Source organism: Lichenostomus cassidix, chromosome 8 (genome assembly GCF_008360975.1).
Source record: "Lichenostomus cassidix isolate B80296 chromosome 8, HeHo_3.0, whole genome shotgun sequence".
NCBI classification, from domain to species: Eukaryota; Metazoa; Chordata; class Aves; order Passeriformes; family Meliphagidae; genus Lichenostomus; species Lichenostomus cassidix.
Window position 1 is genome coordinate 3,766,458 of NC_139489.1, and position 16,978 is coordinate 3,783,435.

Sequence of the window (16,978 nt, forward strand, 5' to 3'; positions counted from 1 at the left end):
AGGCACCATGATTTCTCTCTGCTGACAATAAATTCAGCTCTTAATAACAATGCAGAGAGTTTTGGTTGAGTTCAGGCAGAATTGCCCACAGTCCCTGGACAGAGATGGAGTTTCCATCTTAGGATTGTTTTCCTCTGGTGTGTTCCCAGGCAAGTTTAGTGTCTGAACAGAAAAGGAAGGGATGTTGAAGTGTCATCTAGGTGCCCTCCAGCCTTGGTTCTCTGTAGCCAGTGGAGAGAATTGGCAGCTTCTCAGGTTGGATTGGCTTGGAACAGCCTGCTCCAGTGGGAGATGTCCCTGCCCATGCCACAGGGCTGGAATGAGATGAGCTTTAAGGTCTCTTCCAACCCAAGCAGTCAGTGATTCTCTGATTTTATGAAATTCCTTCTGTCTGCACAATGTGTCCCTCTCAGGTGGAGATAAATGTACCTCTGGATGTGGTTCTTTTGTGGCTGCAGATGAATTTTAAATGCCTTGCAGGTACGATGACTTCTAAAAGCTGGGCTTAGGTGGGGTGAGATCCACCCCAGTGTAAAGGCTTGAGGGCACAATCCCCATTTCAGAGGCTGCTTTGAAACTGGGCAGTGTAATTCACACTGATTTTTGGTAAGATACAGCTTCCTAAGGCACCAGAACCATTTGGACAACTATTTCTCCATGGATACAGCATCCCACTGAGGCTGGAGGTGTGAAGCATCTCCCTGGTGCTGCCAGGGAGAAGCAGAAAACTTCAAAACTGTGCATTCCTGTACTTAACAGCGCTGTGCCATTGTGTGAGGCCGTTTGTCAGCAGGTGTCAGAGTGCTTTACAGCCTGACTCCTCATGATCTCTGATATCAAGTAATGTAAATACGGAGCAAATGAGGCGGAAAGCAATGAGCCTCACATCTCAGCGTTGGAAAGGACCCACTGAACTCAATTAGGAGTGGTGGCTGCTTGCCAAGTCGCTTCTCTGACATTGGGATGAAAAGATTGCTTAACCAGTGTAATTCTTGTGTTTCCCCATCTCTTTGCTGCATCCCTTCGCAGCAAATCCTGCCCTCTTGTAGTTTTGCTCTGCTGAGCTCCAGACACACGCTTTTCCTGGAGTTCAGTTCTCTCCCAATACCTCTCCTTTCTTCTCTATCAACTCACACTCCTCTAATTCATTCTTATTTTCTCTCTCCTCCTTCCTCAGACCAATTCTCCTTTTCCCCATTCACTGAGTAGATATCAAACCAGACAATGAAAGCAGGCTTATCCCAAAAAGCTTCTGTTAACACTCCACTCAGAAATTCTAGTTCTGTGTGTGAAATTAGCTGTTCTTAAAAAAGGGAAATGTTTAATGAGCTCTTTTTGTCATAATTTCCCTTCTTCTCCCCATTAAACATCCCCATCAAGTTCTACCTGTCACGGTGTTTTTAGTAAAAAGAGTCAGACTGTAAATACCCTTCACAGAGACTGTCAGTCAAGTCACAATAAAACCTTCTCTTCTCATCAAAATGTCTAAACTATCTGCTTAACAATTTCATGAAGGCTTTCAAACAACTCATCTCGCTGCTGTGTGAAGATCCAAGGCATTAGATCTTACAGTGCAGTCGTTTGGCTGTGCCAGTTCCATGGGAATATTAAACCAGGGTGGAACAGACAGGGAGGAATTTGGCTGCCTTAGGACACGGTGTGAGAGGAGCAGATGAAGCTGGACCTGAGCACACTCAGGTTTAGAAGGCACAGGATCTGCCTGGTGGTTCTGCTGGGTTTGGGAAAGCTCAGTTTTGATTGCAGTGCCATTCACACGTCTGGCTTCTCCCTGAGTTTGCATCAGTGGCTTTGCAGGAACAACTTGCAGGCTGGTGATATTGTCTTCATCCTCCACAATCAGGATTGCAGGATCAAACTCTCAAACATGAGGAGAAAGGGAGCGCACAGTCCTGGTCTCTGACCATCTGTGCTGGGAAAACTGTCCAGTTTTATTTGTGTTTGCTGAAAGAGACACCTGTGTTCAAATGTCCTCACTCAGTAACACTCAATTACACCCCATGTATGAGCTTTATTATTGCAGTGTGGGATGTGCATTTTTAACAGGCACAGCTACTTGTTGCAAAATTGGAAAATGTGTTTGTGTGTTAGGACAATGTCTTGTGGCTGGGGCTGATGTTTTGGTGGGGCTTGCTTTGTTTTTTGGACAGAATCATAGAATGGGAATCATAAAATAGTTTGGATTGGAAGGGACCTTAAAGATCATCTGTTCCAACCCCCTGCCATGGGCAGAGACACTTCCCACTACACCAGGTTACTCCAAGCCCCATCCAACTTTTTTTTCCTTTATCTTTTCTGGGATATTTTGTGGTTTTTTCCTTAATAAAAACTTTAGGCAGGAGCCAGGTCCTCCTCTGTAATCTTCCCAGTTTATAGCATCTTTAACATAAAGTGATGAAGTTCCTTCATGTGTGTTAAGTACATAGTTTATGTGGAATTTAATGCTTGAGCTCAAAGTTAAGGGCTTTTCTTCTGAGTCTGGAAAAATTGTCATCTAGCTGCTAACCTGAATTCAGAGTCTGATTTCCAACAGTCAGGAGGGTTGGATGTTAGAATTAATCCATTGTTAATGTATAGAGAAGCAAAGACTAAGAATCTTAATCTGGATAGTTTCTGAGCATTGCAAATCTGCCCATGCAAACTTCAGGTTTCAGAGCATCCCTGATTTTATATCTGGCATGTCAAATAGCAGGTTTGAACAGTGCGGGAATGCTGTTTCACAGATGAGAATAAAATGTCCTAATTTAATTGTTCTTTTATGCCATATGGATGTTGTGGGCCCCATCTTGAGCTGATTTTAATCCGTGGGAGTTGTCCTGCTAGCAAGCTTTCCATCCCTGCATGGGTAATTCCATTCCCCCAACGTGATCCTAAACCCTGCTCTGCCAGCACAATGATTACATGCTATCAAAGCATTGAATTTACTTTGCTTCCTAGTGCAATCCTTTAGGATTTTGGGGCATAATCACACAGTGTGGGGAAGCTGTAATCCAGCAGCTCTGCCCTTGATCAGTTTGTCACTGTTCTCTCTCTGTACTGTTCAAACAGCAAGAAGAAAAAAAACAAAACAAAACAAAACAGAAGAAAAAAAAAAATCAAACAAAAAACCCCAAACAAATTAAAAAACCCCAAAGCTGCAGGCTTTGCCTCAGTGACACAGTTTTCTTGGTGGATATAGGGCATATGGGCACTGCCATGTGTGTGGCAGTTTAGATTTGTGTTTTTAATACAGAAAGTGGGCAATATAAATTAATAACAAACATTTCAGTGACATCTCACAGTTATGCAAACTGTTGGATTACATGTCGAATGGCTTCATGTGTATTTGCATTCCTAAATTTTCTTGGGGTCCTGGGCATTTTCTTGGGTAATATTCTGTAACTTTTGATGTTCTTCAAAGTGGAGTAAAGAGTGTTTTTGAACCATAGATCGGTGTCATTGATTGTGGCAAAAAGTTGTGTCACATATAGTGAATTTTTGTCTTTTACTAAATACGACCAATGCAGATTTTATCTGACAGCAGCTGATACCTTGGCAGCTGTACCTCATGTTGATTCACTACTTTTGGATTTGTTCAGAGCTCTAGAGCTCACAGTAATATGCCAAAGCATTTATTTACAGGCAATCTGCTTTCTAAGTAGTGAAGTTTGTAGCTTTACCTGGTCTGCATCACTTTATGCCTTAAATTATACCATTTGCACAATTTGGGGTTTAATTTTTGCAGATTCATTCAGTGTAATCTACATTATTAAGTACAGAAGTGCGCAGGTCTTGGCTTTTTTCCTGCTGAAAATAATGAGATTTCAAGGTTTGGAAAATACCATGATGTCAAGGTATTCAGTAATGAAGGCAGAAATAATTTGTTTCTTAAGCTTGGTTAAAGTTTCAGTAACCTGGTGTTTTGAAAAGCATTGGATACGCCTGTAAAACTGTGCCTTGCAAGTATTTTAAATAGTAAATACAAGGTTGTGCCTAATTCCCTTCCACTGTTTATTCCCTGCAAGCATCCAGAGCTGTCTCTGCTGTCACAATCCAGAAGTGGATTTGGCTCCCAGACAGAAGTTTGGGTTCTCACCATCTCTTTTGTCTCCCACTGCAGTTAAAGGAAGCCACCCCATGTCCCCAGGCTGTGATCCTGACATTAAATGGCTCATCTTTCCCTGTCCTGACCACATCTGGGACCTTTGCAGCAGCATCCCCTGGGCTTGGGAATTTTCATTATCTTGGGAATGTGCAGCCTGGGAGCAGCATGGCTCTGACTCCAAGCTGGAGTCATCCTCATGGACTCTTGATTTATTAGAGTCTGCCAGGGAAAAGTGGTAATTGAGGCATTTTAAATACCATTTCCTATAAGAGTAAATACCTCAAGTACACAGGGAATTCAGAATTAAGTTCCCTGCAAATGAAGAGAAAATAAACAAATGAGTAAGCGTCTGTTTTGATCATATGAAGAGTTCCTTAATTTAAAGGAAGCTATCGAGCAACAGTGGAGCAATTCAATTCCCTCAAGATGCCTCAGTAATCTGGGATGTCAATTATATCCAACAGTCCCAATTCTTCAGCTGTGCAGGACTGGCAAACAGGATTTTTAACCAGCACATCCAGTGCTTTGTTTTGCCAAACAAAGGGAACTGGATGGTTGGGGAATGCAGTAAAACTCAGGACTGCCCTGTAGTTGGGAACATCACACCAAAACCAGTGCTTGGGTTTGTGGCTTCAGGAAGATTTCCTGAAGAATGTTCATGACAGCTAATTCAGAGTTACCCTGTGAAACTGAAATGAGGAACTTTAAAAAGGAGAAATCCCATGTCCTGGGGGATTCCTGAGCACTGGATTTGTATCTTGTGCAGGTGCTGGATGCCCAAAATGCACATATTTTGAATAAAAATCCATCAGTGTAGTTTTATGGCAGCTCACGTTGCTGACATGACCTGTACTGGTTGGGAATCACCTCCATGCCTGGAAGTGTCCAAGGCCAGGCTGGATGGGGCTCTGAGCAGCCTGGGATGGTGGAAAGTGTCCCTGCCCATGCCAGGGGGTGGAACTGGATGAACTTTAAGGTCCCTGCCAACCCAAACCACTCTTAATTCCACAGTAAAATGCTCCCAGCAGCCTTGCAAGGAGAGACTTGTAGTGAGCTGGACCTCTGTAAGCCTGGGATGGCAACAGCACTCTGTAACTGGGAAGGTTCATGCCATTTGAGGATATTTAGGATCTGTAAGAGGCTGGAGATTGCAAAGACACTGACAGTTCCTTCTTGACACACGTTCTTCAGTGTATTCTCTTTAATTGGGGAGTAATTGAGCAATTCTTTGTTGAGTTCCCATGCCACTTCATTAATTCAGCAGTAGTTTTACAGGAAAACAATGTCTGTGGGATGTTTCCAGTGTGTCTGAACTTACCAGACGTGGTTTGACTGATGATGGGTTTAGTCTCAATTCCGACATGCTCCTTCATTATGGTTCTAATTGTTTTTTTTTTTAGAATGAATTGTAGTTAATTAGCAAGCTGCTTGCAGCTCATGGAGCTCGTAGCAATATCAACAGTTGTGGTGTAAGGTGCAAACAACTGAGGCTTTGCTGAGCTGCAATAACCATTTGAACCATCAGAAAAATTAATTGTCATAGCCAAAATATTTACATGTTCGACTGAAATAAGATAGAAAATCTTTTGTTTGATCAACCATTTGACTCGTCATTAGGCTTCCATGTAAAATCCATGTTAGAAAAAGGGAATTGGAGATGCAGAGAGGCTGTGGTTGGGTGACTCCTCTTTTGTCTGCTGGGCTGTGTGGTACAGCACTCAGCCTGAATGCAGGAAACCAAGTTTAAATCCCTCTGCTGCCTTAAAAGAGTTGAATAGCTAATACCCAGCTCAAAGGTTAATTACTAATTGCTGGTTATTTGCTATATTTAGTATCCTTCATACTCTTTTTTTCTTGCTGAGCTCTGTAGCAGAGTACAAGTTAATTACCACGGGTTTTTTTTTCGTGCTTTTAAGCACCATCTTTGCTCCATTCTCTGAGATTACAAAACCACATTTTGTAAGATGCTACTTTTATCATCTTGTTTGCAAAAGTACAGCAGTATTAAGCAGGTTTTCTCGTGCCATATGTCAGTGTAGATCCCTTGCTGCTGGTGAAAAACAGACTGGGTAGCAGAAGTTGAATATTCTGTCTCGATATGTGTATGGGAGTGAAAGAAGAAAGTGCTTCACACTCATGTGAGCACAACAGCCCTGTTTTAGATTTTCCTTTTAAAATCTGAACTTTCGCATCGGTTGAAAAATGTGTTTTTCAGGGGACTTGGTGATCAGAGGGAATACTGTAGTGGATCAGTTTTATGAGCTTTATGAAAGCTGCAGTTTATTTTTCTCTTATCCTTGTGGGTGCCTTGCAGCTCAGGATATTTTGTGATTCCATGATTACCATTGTTTCTGCACTTTGCAGTTTTCTCCAGCTCCTGGATAGTAAGTTATTCTTTAGTGAACAGTGCAAAGTGTCACGAGGAATTCCTTCTACCAGCTCAGAGTGGTTTTAAAACTGCTCCTGGCTTGGAGTGGTGCTGCTGCTTTAAGGAGCCAGATTTACATATTTCCTGTTTGAAAGATTTACAGGATGTCTCACATGCCTGTATGGGAAGATGGAGCTTTCATTAGAGGTTTAATGTCACCAGGATAGAAGGATTAATTCTCCTTCCTCCGCCCCAGCCGCTCCTGAGGATCTGGTGTGCTCCTGGCTGGCTGAGCTGGAGTGTTTCCCATTCAACACCATGCCTTTTTAAATAATTAAAACAAGCTTTTACATCACTCTGTGGAGGAATCCTCACATGGAGAAGGATGAAGAGTTGGAGCATCTCTTCAGGCTTCAGGTTATTTTCTGTGAGGCACTCAGGAAGGAGGGAGAAGGTTGTTGGCTTTCATTGTGAAGCCTTTGTGTTGAAAAGCTGAGCCATAGGAAGGCTCAAAAGGGCACATTTTGCCCATGTTGCTGCCATGGAATGCTGTCCCTTGCCCCAGCAGACAGGGATGTTTTACCCTCAGGAAATGTCTGCTCACCATGTGAGATGCCAAACACGAGCTGATGGCAGAGGCAGCTCCAGTGCTGGGTGGCAATTGGGCACTGAGGGATGCTCTGTGACATGTTGGGCAGGTATTTCCTGCAAGGTCCTGCTGGAGCACAGGTGGGGAGTTCTAATGCTCCACATGAGCACTGAGCACATATTCCCCCTGTGCTGGGATGTGGTTTATCCTCCAGCTGCTCCCACAGAGCCACTGGAGCTGCTGGAGCTGCATCCCTGGTGCTGTCAGAGCACACAGTGGCGAGCTGCTGGCCAAAAGTGACCCTCCTGAAGGTGCAAACCCTTCTGCTTTCGTTTAAAGAGCATTTTCAAAGTCTCTGATGTTTTTTTTAGTAAATGGACACAGGTTTTTTCACACTTTTCTCACTGAGGCTGGGGGAACACAAGGTCAGCTCCAGGAAGGTTCAGGACTGCATCTCTTCCTGATTGTGCACAGTAATGTTATCTTCCTTTAGCTTTGCCTTTTCCCACTCTTTTTTTTTTTCTCTTTTCTTCAGCTCTGTGATGAGGTGAGGGGGGATAAAAAGCAATCTAGGCTGTTTGGGAGATTTTTAAGTGCCATGGGATTGCTGGTAACTTGAAGCTTCTCAGTCATCTAAGACTTGATTTTCAACAGCTTCCTGTTGTTTGTATCTGCAGAAATAAGGTCTCCAACACTACAATAAATGTTACCTGGAATTTAGCATTTTAAAGTGATAATATGTGCTAAATATGTGGATGGATACAGATGTGTGTGGATGTGAGGGCAGTAGATGTCCATGTATATTTACATACACACAAAGTATAGATTTAAATAGAACTTGAATTGACTTAATAATTTTCAAAATTACTATGGAAAGAAAATAATTATCTTAATTAAGTTTACATTGATGTTACAGTTTTCCTAGTCAGAGGAAGGTGTGGTTTTTTCTGTAGATATTTAGCTTTAGAGCTTTTGTTGTCCAAGATGCAGTTATTCTTTTTTCCCCTGAGGATGTTAAATCCCTTTTTCAGCAAGCCAGGGAAAAGTTCCTTTAGTGCAAGCAGCATCAGAGCTCACTGGGTATGCTTACTGCTGAATGAATAAATATTTGGGGAAATAAATAGGTATGTCACAAGTGGTAAAATTGCTTTATACACCAGAAGATGAGATTTAGCACAAATGAAGTGTTTGTTTGCCCCACATCCCAGCAGCATTCAAACTCACTGTTTTGTCTGCCTGGTCTCATATCTGTGCTCACAGCAAGATGGAGAGGGTTTTCATTTCAATGCTGAAGTCAATAATTATGGAGGTTATCATTTTCATGCTCAGAAATTCATGTCATTTTCATAAATCATTCATCTCATTTCATAAATCATGCTTTACAGCTGGAGAATGGAAACTTATTGCTGGACATTGATGAAAATCTTGTTTCAGTCACTCAGGTAAGGTTGTGACGCTAAAAAATATTTTAAGGAAATATATAGCTGAAATCATCTATAGGAATAATGCAATTGGAAAATGTTCAGCTTGGGATTAACTTCACTGGAATGTAGCTAATATCAGATGTGAATGATCTTAATGAAGCATAAGGGGTGAAATCAGTTCTGTAGTGACAGTGAAATCCCAGAAATAAAAGGTAAGTGTTTGGTGTCCAGGATCTCGTGTGCTGCAAGTGGATAAAGGCAGCTCTGTGTCAGAGAAGATGCATTCATTTATTCAGGCTGAGAACTGGGTTGTAGAGAAAAGACTCCAAATCTGAACCATTTGGGACTTCAAAATCCACCTCCAAGTGTTGCTGTTTAAAGCTGCCTCTAGTCAGTGAATGAAGGCATTGTGTTTTCCCACTAAATTTGTGTTTACATCTTCTGATGTGGTTCTGTAGCTCCTGTTGCATAGGAGGTTGCTATTCTGTAAAAAATAATTCCCCTGTAAATACATTTCTTTTTCCCGGGGAATATTGTGAGTGAGGGTTTATTATCACAAAGTGCTGTTGACTTCCTATCACTCTCTCCAGCTGCCTGTTTAGAAATGTGTCTTTAGAGCTCTAACAGAATTATATCTGTGAAGAGTTCCCAAAGATCCATCACCTTGCAGCACTCTGAGAAATATTACTGTTCCCATTATCCAGGAGTGTGGAGGCACAGGGATCTGAGTTACCACCTTTCAAATGCATGTCATATAATCCAGAGTTCAAAACTACACTGACTGTCAATTTCCAGTATCCCTGTGAAACCTGTAATATTTTTCCCATAAAAAAATGCATAACTTCCCACACAGCTGGGTGTATCCTGCCCTTTCACATCCTCCCTGACTTGCTTATCTGCTGCCTGACGTGGGATGGAGGCACAGGGGAGCTTTTGCTCGTGGAAAGGACACAAGTGTTCCTGAGAAAGCCAGCGAGGAGCAAACAGGGAATAGTTCACAAGAGGGGCAGGAGAAGGGCAGGTTTGGGCTGCTGCTAAACAAGCAGTTTGGAGAGATGAGGAGGAAGTGGCTCTTGCAGTGTTTCAGTGACACCTGACACCTCTTGAATCAGTAGTGCCTACAGGAGGCTTGAAGTGCTTTCCAAAGGAGTGCTGCTGCTGTTGTCATTATTCCCACTTTCCTGGGAATTTTAGCAGCCCTGGCCTGGTGTGTTTGTGCACACTGCAGAAGGGACTTAGGCTGGGTTTATTGTTTGTTTGAGGTTTTTTTTCAGAAGGTACTCCTGGCAGTATTTTAGTACAGTGCACTAGAACTGTTGTACCCTGAAGAAAATCTGGATTTTCCTCTTTTTCCCTTTTCCATTTCCATGCAGATACTCAGAGGGATATATAAGCCCATAAGAAGAAAATGCATTGTCATAGCACTAAAGCAATGTGATCTTTTTAATATAAGACATGACGTGAGGAAACGTGAGATAATCCATCCCTGTGTACATCGTTAAACACAAAGCTGAGAATTATCTGAGTTACTTAGACAAATTCCAGGTCTAAGTGATTGCAGCATTGTTTTTAGGTGTGGGAATAGAGACTGGACTGAAAAAAAATGTATAAACTTTTGATATGTGTAGTGTTACTCCTTAAGGGATGATTTATAATGGAAGGCTGGAGGCAAAAAGAGATCTTGGGTTGATCTCAGTCTTTTGGAAGGTTACTGTCCAAAGCACTCAGGAGCTGCCTTTGCAGGACAAGACTCAACTGAATGACAAACCTGTCTGTGTGATAGGAGAATTCAAGGTTTATGTGCTTATGCTGGAGAAGAGTTTAAATGAACTGAATTAAGATTTGCATTAAATCTCGTTCAGAATGAGAATTGTGGCTTCCCACATGTGTGGGTGTGATACTGGGAAAACCAGTAAGAAAGGTAGTGGAGAAGGAGTAGTTTTGAGTTCCTTCAAAGCTTTCCATTATAACCACCCTGATAAGGATGGTTAGGGGGGTTTAGGTTTCCTGCAGAGCTCAGAGGGATCTGTGCTTCACCATCCCTAAACTCCAGCTGAACTCACTTCCAGGTGGGAATCATTTTCCTCAAGAACATGGGAAGGAGCTTTGATTATGCAGCCGCTCAAGTTGCTTCTTATAATAAAGTGTGTTTTCCCTTCTGGTCCAGTTAGCCAGACCTGCATGGGTGACCTGTTTTGAGCTCCACTGAAGGGCATCCTGAGAAAATATTTCCAACAAGAATTAAATGTAGAGCCGCAAACTTGCAATAACCCAGTTGTGCATCCTCCTTCAAGTCCACTTATCCAGGTCACACCTGTCCCATGGGCAAGGGGAAATCAGGCAGCACTTCAAAAGCCCTTCCCTTCTCTATCCTTCTGGCACTCCACGTGCTGCTGCCATGCTCTGAGACTTTGAAATGAGGGTTTAGAAGAGGAGCCAGGGAAGAGGACTGGCCATAAATCATCCTTGGTGCTCACTGATGTTGAAGGCAGAGCAGTAATGCATCCAGGCCTGTTTTGGATAGTTGTTTCATGTTTTAATCATTTTTTTTTTTCATTTTGGAGAATTTCCCACAGAATTGTTTTACAGTGTCAGTTGTTGGCTATTTGGGTCCATCAGCAACATCAAAATCCCACATTTTGAACCCTTGTGCTTCCTCCATATGGGACTTCCCAGTTGAAGCCTGCAGGACTTTGGGGAGATTTATGTTGTTTGCTGTCACTAGATAACTTTTCAAGTTGTAACTTCTTAACTCACAGTTTTTTCTCCTCAAAAGATAAATGGAATTTTTTTTTTCTCTCTTTACAGGCTGTTACCCAACTAGAGCTTTTTGGGGACATGTCCACTCCTCCTGATGTAACCTCTCCCCCAGTGAGTACCCAGGGAAATTGCACTTTGCTTTTTCCTGCATGCTATTTTTGGCACATTTATTCAGCACATTTACAATTCGTGTCCTCAGCTGTTCCAGTGGGGAAGATTTCAAAGTAGTTTTCAGGTTGCAGGAAAATAAAAGTGAAGCAAATTGAACGTCCAGTCTCCGCTTCACAACGATGTGCAAAAATACCTTCGATTTTTATTTTTCTGCACTAATATTAGGTGTCACATAAGGTGCAAGCTGAGGTGCTGATCTGCTTCCCTGGTGTTTGTCAGAGGGAAATGTTTCACTGCACTCTCCCTGCACTGCAGAAGATCCAGTTACAGCCTCATATTTCATGTCTCTGGATCCACCAAGCACAGATCACAGAGCTGCTGTTACAGGAGAGAAGGCAAAACAGTAAAAAGAGGGAGAGAAAAGGCTGGGTGTATTTTGGGGGCAAAGAAAATTTTCTCAACATGCTTTTCTGCATTATAAAATGACAAAACAAGAATTTTCTTGTAAAGCCTTTGAGCCTTACATTAAGCTGTAGGAATGTGTGAATATACTGAGAAAACTGAGGCTCTGTGAGGTCAGGAGCCTCAAATCTCCAAGGTGTGCTAGAGCATGTCTGGAGACATTCAAAGCTCTGTCTGCTCATCCTCAGCTTACTCAATTGGATTTGGCTTCTCCTTTAATGTAGACCTATGGTTCTGTTCCTGTTGGTTCATTAGAAGCAATATTTATTTACTTTTCCATAAATCCTGCAGATACTTTATTTACCTTAACTGTTTCTAAAGTTAGTGCTTTGGTCACTGCCTCTCCTGGTTTTCACCTAACATCTAGAATCACAAGTGTGTATCTTCTGGGGAAAGAAACTATGTCAATATTTTGCATGTGATGTATTCCAGGCGAATTTCATCTTGATTTTCCTCTGATAGAATGTTTCTCCTTTTCTTTCTTTTTCTCCCATTCCTAGCAAATTCTAATACTTTTGTTTCTATTGCTTCTTCCCTTCTACATCTTTTCTTTTCTTCTTTCTCGTTCTTCACTCCACGCTTGGATTTTTAGAGTGATGTGACAGCAATGTGCAGCAGAAGCTGCAGCTGGTGTGTGACCCTTGTGTTTTCTCTCTGTGTTTTTGCAGACTCCTGCTACTCCAGGTGATGCCTTTATCCCATCTTCATCCCAGTCACTTCCTGCTAGTACAGACATGTTTGGTTCTGTACCTTTCAGCACTGCTGCTGTACCCTCAGGTAAGAAATGCACTGGAATTAGGGACTGGAATCAGGTTTGGGGATCAGTGCCCAGATCTGGTTTGCATTTCAGTGCTCAGGGAATTGATTTTTGCATGGTGGAAGTGGGGAAGGCTTTTGAGGTCAGTGCTGCAGGGCAAGGCAAAGCAGGGCTGGGAGTAAATGACTCTGAATTTGCCTACATTTTTTAAAGCAAAAGCCAAAAAAGTCACTGGGAGTTCAAGCATAGTTCAGCCATCTGGATAACAGACCTTCTAGGTACAGTAGCAAGAGAGAAAACAGCATTTAGTTTAGATTTGGGGTTCTGTGAATGTTCTCTGCTGTCTGCAGTAAACAGAGGATGAGACAGAGAATTTGATTGTATTTCAAAGGTATTCCACTCTGTCACATCCTGGGATGTCCTTTCGACTTCCCTGTGTTTTCAGAATTCTGCACAGACAATTTTTGATTGCTGCTCTCTCCCTGGGCTCACAGTTCCACTTAGGAAAAGCAAGCAGGAGGAGGAGGAGGAGGGGGGGGGGGGGGGGGGGGGGGGGGGGGGAGGAGTGCCTTGAATTATTCAGCAGTGATTTTCTAATTGTTTAACTCCTCTGATGGCACCAGATCAGCCATTGCACCTCAGAAAGTGGCAGTGAGGTGTTTGGGGATAATGTCAGATGGAAGCCTTCACTTTTGGGATGAGGTCAGGGGTGACATGAAAGGACATCAGGAGAATTCATCCTGGCCATCCATTGGAAAACAAATGTATCTGAGCTACTGTTTCTTTAATCACTCAGGGTTTGATTTCTCAAAGTTCAGTTTCTTATATTTTAATTTTATTGGGTTTGGGGCTTTTCCCTTTACAGTACAGCAGCCACCCTTATGTTCATGATTACAAAACAGCTTAGAAATAAAGCAAAGAGGAAAAGGCACAGGAGAACTCAGGAAACACTTAGGTTAGAAATGAGTTTTAAAGCTATAGCAGTATTAAAATTGAGAGATATGCAAATAGTACTTTACATTATGCAAAGTACTAGTGGGAAGTAATGAATTTAAATATGAAACAACATATCTGTAAAGCATGGTACTTCTATCAGTGGAACATAATTATATTAGATGCTTTAATTTGTAAAATTTTTACAGTAGTTTTAGTTTCAGAGTATTTTTTGTTGTTCTTGTAAATAAAAAAGTGCCTGATCATATAAATCCTGCAAGGTGAAGCTTTCTGTAGCTTGAAAGGAGGCTTCAGGTGAGACAGGAAGCAATTATAATTTTAGTTTTAATCTTTAATTTCCTCCTCAGCTGGAGGGAGTTATGTTAGCCTAATATCTGAAGCAGTTTGTTGTTAATAGGTATTTAGTGCAGCAGAAGCTCAAGATCTTTTTGATGTTCTCAAGTAATTGGGTAATAACCAAGTATGAGGGTTTTAATCTGAAATCATCTGGGATGGATTTTTTATTATTATTATTAGTAGTAGCATTATGATGCAATTTGAGATGCTTTGCTCTTTGGAATCCACCAGCCCGTGGTTCCATCCACGAGTATTTGTGCAGCAGTGTGAATTCAGTGTTCTCAGTTCTCTTTCCAAGTGTGCAGCAGCTCTGGCATCACTCACTCAGCTTGCACATTTCTGATTTATTGTGCCTCTTTTCCTGCATGCTCTCGACAGCAGCACTAAAATCCTTCATCCTGTTTGTTCCCCCCTCCTGCTCTGTCTGTTCCCCGAAGGTTATGTTGCCATGGGAGCTGTGCTGCCCTCCTTCTGGGGACAGCAGCCACTCGTTCAGCAGCAGTTGGCCATGGGTGCTCAGCCTCCAGTCGCTCAGGTGATGCAGGGAGGACAGCCCATCGCGTGGGGCCAGCCTGGGATCTTTCCTCCCACCCAGCAGCCGTGGCCATCCGTGGCTGGCCAGTTCCAGCCAACTGCCTTCATGCCAACACAAACTGTTTTGCCTTTACAAGCAGCCATGTTTCAAGGTACCATTGCTCCCATAGCCACCGTCCCACCCACGAGCGATTCCAACAGGTCGAGTCCGCAGACAGACAGGCCCAGACAGAAAATGGGAAAAGAAATGTTCAAAGATTTCCAGATGGCTCAGCCTCCACCAGTGCCATCAAGAAAACCAGATCAGCCTTCCCTCAGTTGTACCTCAGAGGCCTTCTCAAGTTACTTTAACAAAGTTGGGATGGCACAGGAAGCAGATGATTGTGATGACTTTGACATCTCTCAGTTAAATTTGACTCCTGTGACTTCCACGACACCATCTACAAATTCACGTGAGTATTTATGTGCTTTCAGCCATTCCTTTTCTTGGATGTGTGTGCTCCTCAAAGCAATTCTGTCTCTTTTTAAATTCCAACACAGATATATACTGAGAACCTTCATGCATGGTCTGGCTTATTAAATGTGTTCCAGCCATAAAGGAAAATATCAGAGAGGAATTTCAGAGGCCATTGAAATAAACAGCCCAGATAGCCACAGTATGAAATTCAATTTCTAAGACAATAATAAATGTTTTGTGGTGGGGACATGCAAGCTGGTTGGCAAATGCCCATGACATTCATCCTTACAACTGGTTTTGCTTATGCCCCATCCATACTTTGCAGAAATTAGGGGATGTGAATTTATTTTAATAGCTTGATGTATTGATCACTGAAGCTGTAAAATAAGCTTTTGGTGTTCGTAGCATGGAGATGGGAGATTTTGCAGATTGCTGAAAAGAGAAGTTCATGAGATTCACCAGGGGTCAGTCAGAGACCTGTTTCACTTATCTGCCACAGGGCAGGCAACTCACACATCCCTCTTGTAATGCAGTGGTGTCTCCCAGGTTCATAAAGACATAGGTCAGATGCAGTCAAACTTAATTTGGAAGTTACCAAATTAAATCAGACACATGGATTGATAAGAACTACTGTGCCTGAATTTACGTCCTGCAGCTCCTCATTCGAAAATGATTCTCAGGGGTGGTAAAAGCTGAGGGATGTGAAAGCATGAGCAAATCTTGTGCTGCAGTGGTTTTTTTTAAGAAATTAACAGAATATATCCTGTTGGTGTTACCTTAATCCTTGTTTAGCTCCAACCCCTGCACCCAGACAGAGTTCTCCATCCAAATCATCAGCATCTCATACGAGTGACCCTGCTGCAGATGACCTCTTTGAAGAGGGGTTTGAAAGCCCAAGCAAAAGTGAGGAGCCAGAGGCTGTGAGTAGCAACAAGGTTTCTAAATCCTCATTGTCTCCTTTTAGCTAGAAGAGATAAAAGCTGATTAAATGTTGTTTTGTAGTGTCAGAAATAACTATTCCAGCAGGGCTGGGTGGTGTTTCTGGGGGTGGTGCAGCTAGAATTCATGTCCTGCTTTGGGTTTGACAGCTGATAGCACAACATTTCTGTTGATATGCACTGGCACTGTATACAAGGAACCAAACTCAGAGCTCATATGTAAGGTTGTGCATGTTAGGTGTATCCAGTGTCCTTTTTAGCACACCAGCATTCACTTTGCTCGTGGTGAGGAAGTCTGGGGTAAAACAACAAACATGCTGAGGCCTCAAAGATGTGAGAGTTTGTGTGTTAAAAGATGATGGTTGATGTTGTCTTGCACATTCTTGCATCCCAGTTGCTTGCCTAGCTACATTCCTCAGTGTTCTGGCCCTCAGTATGTGATTTCTTTGCCTTTATGGACCAAAGCAAGAAATGTTATCCAAGCAATGACTGTGAATCACCAGGTGTCTTAGGGAGGGAGGAACCCAAGTGAGCCGAAGGCAAGAGGGGTTGGTACAACAAAAGGTGCAAAATAACCCAAGCTTGAACTCTTTCTGATTCACACGGCTTTCCAGGGCCTTTTGCAGTTCTGGCTGGCCTGAGCCAGTACCTTCTGAAGTCTGTGGCATCTCCTGCCTGGGCTCCAGCAGGGACTGGTGAGGTCCTTTCCTGCCTGCACCAACTGTAGGAAACCACTACAGCTTCTGAGAGCGGATCAGCGGCGAGGTCTCACTGCTTGGTTTTCATGAGATAGGATGTACTTGCTATGCCCACAGCATGAAAATAACCTCCTGTTGACTTTTCACTTTCTATTGTTGAGAAAAAAAGGTGTTATGTTCTTGTATTCTAGCCTGATGGGTCTCAGGCCTCCTCCAACAGTGATCCCTTTGGTGAGCCAACTGGTGATACTATAAGTCCACAGGTCGGTAGCTAGATAGCACAGGTTGGGGTAGGTATCTGTCCTTTTTTTCTCTACACCTTGAGGTGTTCACTTACTCTTCCACCAGTGCCTGCCATTGCTTTCATGGATGCATGGTTTATTTTTTTCCCTTTTCATCTCTTCCGTTTCGCCTCTCCATCCTCCACAGTGTATTCCTCGTGCTTGGTGGTTTGCATGGCTTTTGCCATTCACTGAGTGTTGCAGCTT

The 16,978-nt window shown here is 42.7% G+C and overlaps 1 protein-coding gene across 14 annotated transcripts in view; it reads left to right on the forward strand.

The window, feature by feature from the left end:
* The window catches only part of DAB1 (DAB adaptor protein 1), a 398,763-nt gene that overhangs the window by 373,027 nt on the left and 8,758 nt on the right, over positions 1-16,978 (forward strand). For 11 of the 14 annotated variants that reach the window (XM_085067478.1, XM_085067480.1, XM_085067477.1 and 8 more), the window contains 6 exons: positions 8,445-8,501; positions 11,292-11,354; positions 12,485-12,593; positions 14,301-14,849; positions 15,647-15,774; positions 16,682-16,780. In XM_085067478.1, the coding sequence (XP_084923604.1) occupies positions 8,445-8,501; positions 11,292-11,354; positions 12,485-12,593; positions 14,301-14,849; positions 15,647-15,774; positions 16,682-16,765 (990 nt within the window). In that variant the 3' untranslated portion in view covers positions 16,766-16,780. The remainder of the gene's footprint in view (positions 1-8,444; positions 8,502-11,291; positions 11,355-12,484; positions 12,594-14,300; positions 14,850-15,646; positions 15,775-16,681; positions 16,781-16,978) is intronic. The other 3 variants (XM_085067485.1, XM_085067488.1, XM_085067483.1) reach the window with 2 other exon arrangements.